General features: G+C 38.2%; 1 protein-coding gene across 1 annotated transcript in view; it reads left to right on the top strand.

Moving 5' to 3' along the window:
- The window catches only part of LOC105520312 (putative zinc finger protein 705E), a 10,726-nt gene that overhangs the window by 903 nt on the left and 6,391 nt on the right, over positions 1-3,432 (top strand). Inside the window, exon 2 of the mRNA XM_011953950.1 lies at positions 303-489. Within this exon, the coding sequence (XP_011809340.1) occupies positions 303-489 (187 nt within the window). The remainder of the gene's footprint in view (positions 1-302; positions 490-3,432) is intronic.

The following is a 3,432-nucleotide window of genomic DNA, read 5'->3' as shown; positions in this document are numbered from 1 at the left end:
ATGAGGAATTTCCTTGTGGGCAAAATATGGGGGAGGCATGTAGCTTTTCATCTTGTAGCCATATTATTTAGGAACCAGAAGGGGGAGGCAGGTTTTTGTGACCCTGTTCCCAGCTTGATTTTTCCCTTTGGCTAAATGAGCTTGGGGTGCCAAAATTTAATTTCCTTTCACACAAGTAACATTGGAAAGATTTCAACTGGATTCTATCACTGAATGGTTGGTCTAGGATTCAAAGGTGGTGAAATGAATGTATAGATGTATGTTGGTAAATCATTAAGAGCTTTTAATCTTTGTCCCTAAAGGAGAACTCTCTCATTCTGGAGGATCCCTTTGAATGTAATGATTTGGGAGAAGATTGCACTCACAGTTCCACAATGACTCAGTGTTTGTTAACTCAGAGTGGAAAGAAACCCTACGTCAGCAAACAGTGTGGAAAATCCCTTAGTAATCAGTTGTCCCCTAAACCACATAGACAAATTCATATTAAAGGTAAATCATATCAATGTAATATATGTGAAAAGGCCTATACTAATTGCTTTCACCTTAGACGGCACAAGATGCCTCACACTGGAGAGAGGCCATATGCTTGTCATCTATGTGGAAAATCCTTCACTCAGTGTTCTCACCTTAGAAGACATGAGAAAACTCACACAGGAGAGAGACCGTATAAGTGTCATCATTGTGGGAAAGGCTTTATTCAATCCTTTAACCTTTGAAGACATAAGAGAACTCACCTTGGATAAAAGCGTTATGAATGTGATAAAAGTGGGAAAGTCTTTAGTCAAAGCTCTGGCTTTAGAGGACACAAAAGAATTTACACTGAAGAGAAACCACATGCTTGTCTTCTATGTGGGAAAGCCTTCAGTCTATCTTCTGACCTTAGACGATATGAGAGAACATGCACAGGAGAAAAGCCATATGAATGCCATTTATGTGGGAAAGCCTTCAGTCAATGTACTAATCTTAAATAACATCAGAAAATTCACCCTGGAGAGAAAATCATAAATGTCTTCAGAACATATTTTGACTTTAGATGACATGGTGTTAGGAATGACGAATGTAAGGAATATGGAAGAGACTTCAGCTGTAGTTGTAACATCTAAACATGCCAAAGGACTCACATTTTGAAGAATTACTGTAATCAACATGGACATTACTTCAGTTACCTTTATTCTTCAGCCCACATCAATAAATTCATATGGAAGGGAAATTGTACGACATGTGTGTACCAAAGACTTGTTAGTGATCTGATCATAAATGACACAAGAGAGCTGAAACTGTCAACATAATAAACTAAAAGTCTTCAACAGTTTTAATAACTTAAAACGTGTGGGACTTTCAGGTAGAGAATCTCTAGCTCTGCGTTCAGTGTGAAAATGTTTTTATGTGCAATTTGTTGTCAAATAATGTAAGAAAACTTTACTTGGATGAACCCTTTATTTGTATTTTCTGTGAATAAACATTCAGCCAAGCACTAGGCTTGATGTTCACAAGAAAACACCGTGATAAAATGCTGCTAAAATGGAAAATAAGAGAGGAAATCCTTTATAAGCTAAATAAGAAGGGAAAGCCTTTCCAAGGGCAATGAATTCTCTTGGAATACCAAACACTTCTTACTGGAGAAGTTATGCCTTGAAAAATCATGAGAAATCCTTTCTTCACAGAGTAACACTTGCGGCACATTGAGATTTCACACTGGACAAAACACGGTTAGCATCTTGAAAGGAGAAGATTCTTTAGTGGTAATTCATTTCTTAGTTGACATTAAGTTTCTCACATTGAGGAGCTATCAAACTTGAAAATCACTGTGGAGAAACCTGATAGATTTCTCATCAGAAAAGTGAGTCAAGAAGGTGGACCTCTAGAAAAAACTCTTAACACATAGTTTAGCAAAATAATTCAGAAATTTGAGAAAATATCTATTCATAAAAATGCAGCACATAAATGTATAATAGCAAAGTGACCTGGGCATAAATTGAATGCAGAATTATATAAGAAATCTCATTAAACATTTCCAAAAGATCAATACTTACAAATATTGAAAGAATACAGTCGGTTGTTGAAAAAACTTACTGTGTTGGCAAAGTCCTTCTTTCATTTATGCAGCCCTAACAAATCGATTTGCATCTGCACTCCTTGGCTTATGGGTTGAGATTCTACCCCAACTTCTGAGTCTGCCCAGTCTTTAACAGCTCTTTCCTCACAGCTCACCTCCCTTTACTTCAATGTCCAGTAAAACCACTTGTTTCCATCCAACCCTGGAACTGACACATCAGGGAACTTCAGCCCCACTTGCCAGATTTCTCAGTGTGTCATTGCATAGATTTAGCAAGGAAATGGAGGCTGAATCAAAGACACCTAGTATATGCATTTGGGTGTCCCCAGCCCTTGCCTCTATCTCTGAGTAGTTACCTGGGATCAGAGAATAAGGCAGCCCTGCTCTTCTATCCCTCAGAAATCTCTTGAAATTTTGTCCCTGAAGCCTCTCTAAGTGGAGGTAGCAGTTCATCCCATGGCACCCCAGAGTTTATTCAGGTAAGTCCTGAGTTATTACACAGAGACAGACACAGCTGTGCTCCTTTTACTTCTGTCCAGAAGATAAAACACCAGCATGATAAAACAGCCGAACCTGTCAGCCACCATGCAAGCCTTTCCTATATTTGATTCAATGTACTTTTCTAGAAGCAAAATGAAAGTTCTCACAGAGGGGGCCTCCTCTGACTTGTCCTCAGAATTGGAAAATGTATTGTCCATCAAGGAGCCTCAGTACTGAACCTAAATCTCAAGAGAACATGTTTCCTGAATGACAAGTGGAATGATGACTTGAAATTTTGCAAAACAGGCACAATCTTAATACGATAGGCCTTACTAAGGCTAAATGGCCTTATCAGTGGTTGAAATTGACACATCATTATATTAAAAAACCTCCAAAAGTGATTGATTTTACTCTGCAGCCAGGGTTTATGTCAAGTGTGAGGATAACGAGCAAGAAATTCGAGCCCTTGGCAAACTGGTTGGAGAGGCAAGGATTGTGTCCAGGCAGAACTCATAACATTATTGATTGTTTACTCTATTTAATTAAATATGTAAGTTATCCTCAAACTGTGACTGCCATTATATGTAGTCCTGAGCCACATTAAGTTATACTATTTGTGCTGTGAAATTCTACAGGATTTGACCAATGCATGGTGGCAGATCTCCAGCATTAAAGCATAACACAGAATGCTTCTCTTATTCAAGCTCTTCCCTTCACATAGAGGGAATCGATCGACTTTTGTATACTAACTTTTGAATTTGTTTCTTTATTCCCATCTTCTTTAATTAAAGCACAAGATATCGTACTCAATTTCCATTTGATCTTCCAAAAGAAAGGTACTGAATAATCCATACCTGAATTTCAGTGATTCAGACTCAGGTCCACCGCTAAGCAGT

Source organism: Colobus angolensis, unplaced genomic scaffold, assembly GCF_000951035.1.
Source record: "Colobus angolensis palliatus isolate OR3802 unplaced genomic scaffold, Cang.pa_1.0 Scaffold378, whole genome shotgun sequence".
NCBI classification, from domain to species: domain Eukaryota; kingdom Metazoa; phylum Chordata; class Mammalia; order Primates; family Cercopithecidae; genus Colobus; species Colobus angolensis.
The sequence above is the reverse complement of the archived record's forward strand: the minus strand, read 5'-3'. Positions and strand labels throughout refer to the sequence as shown.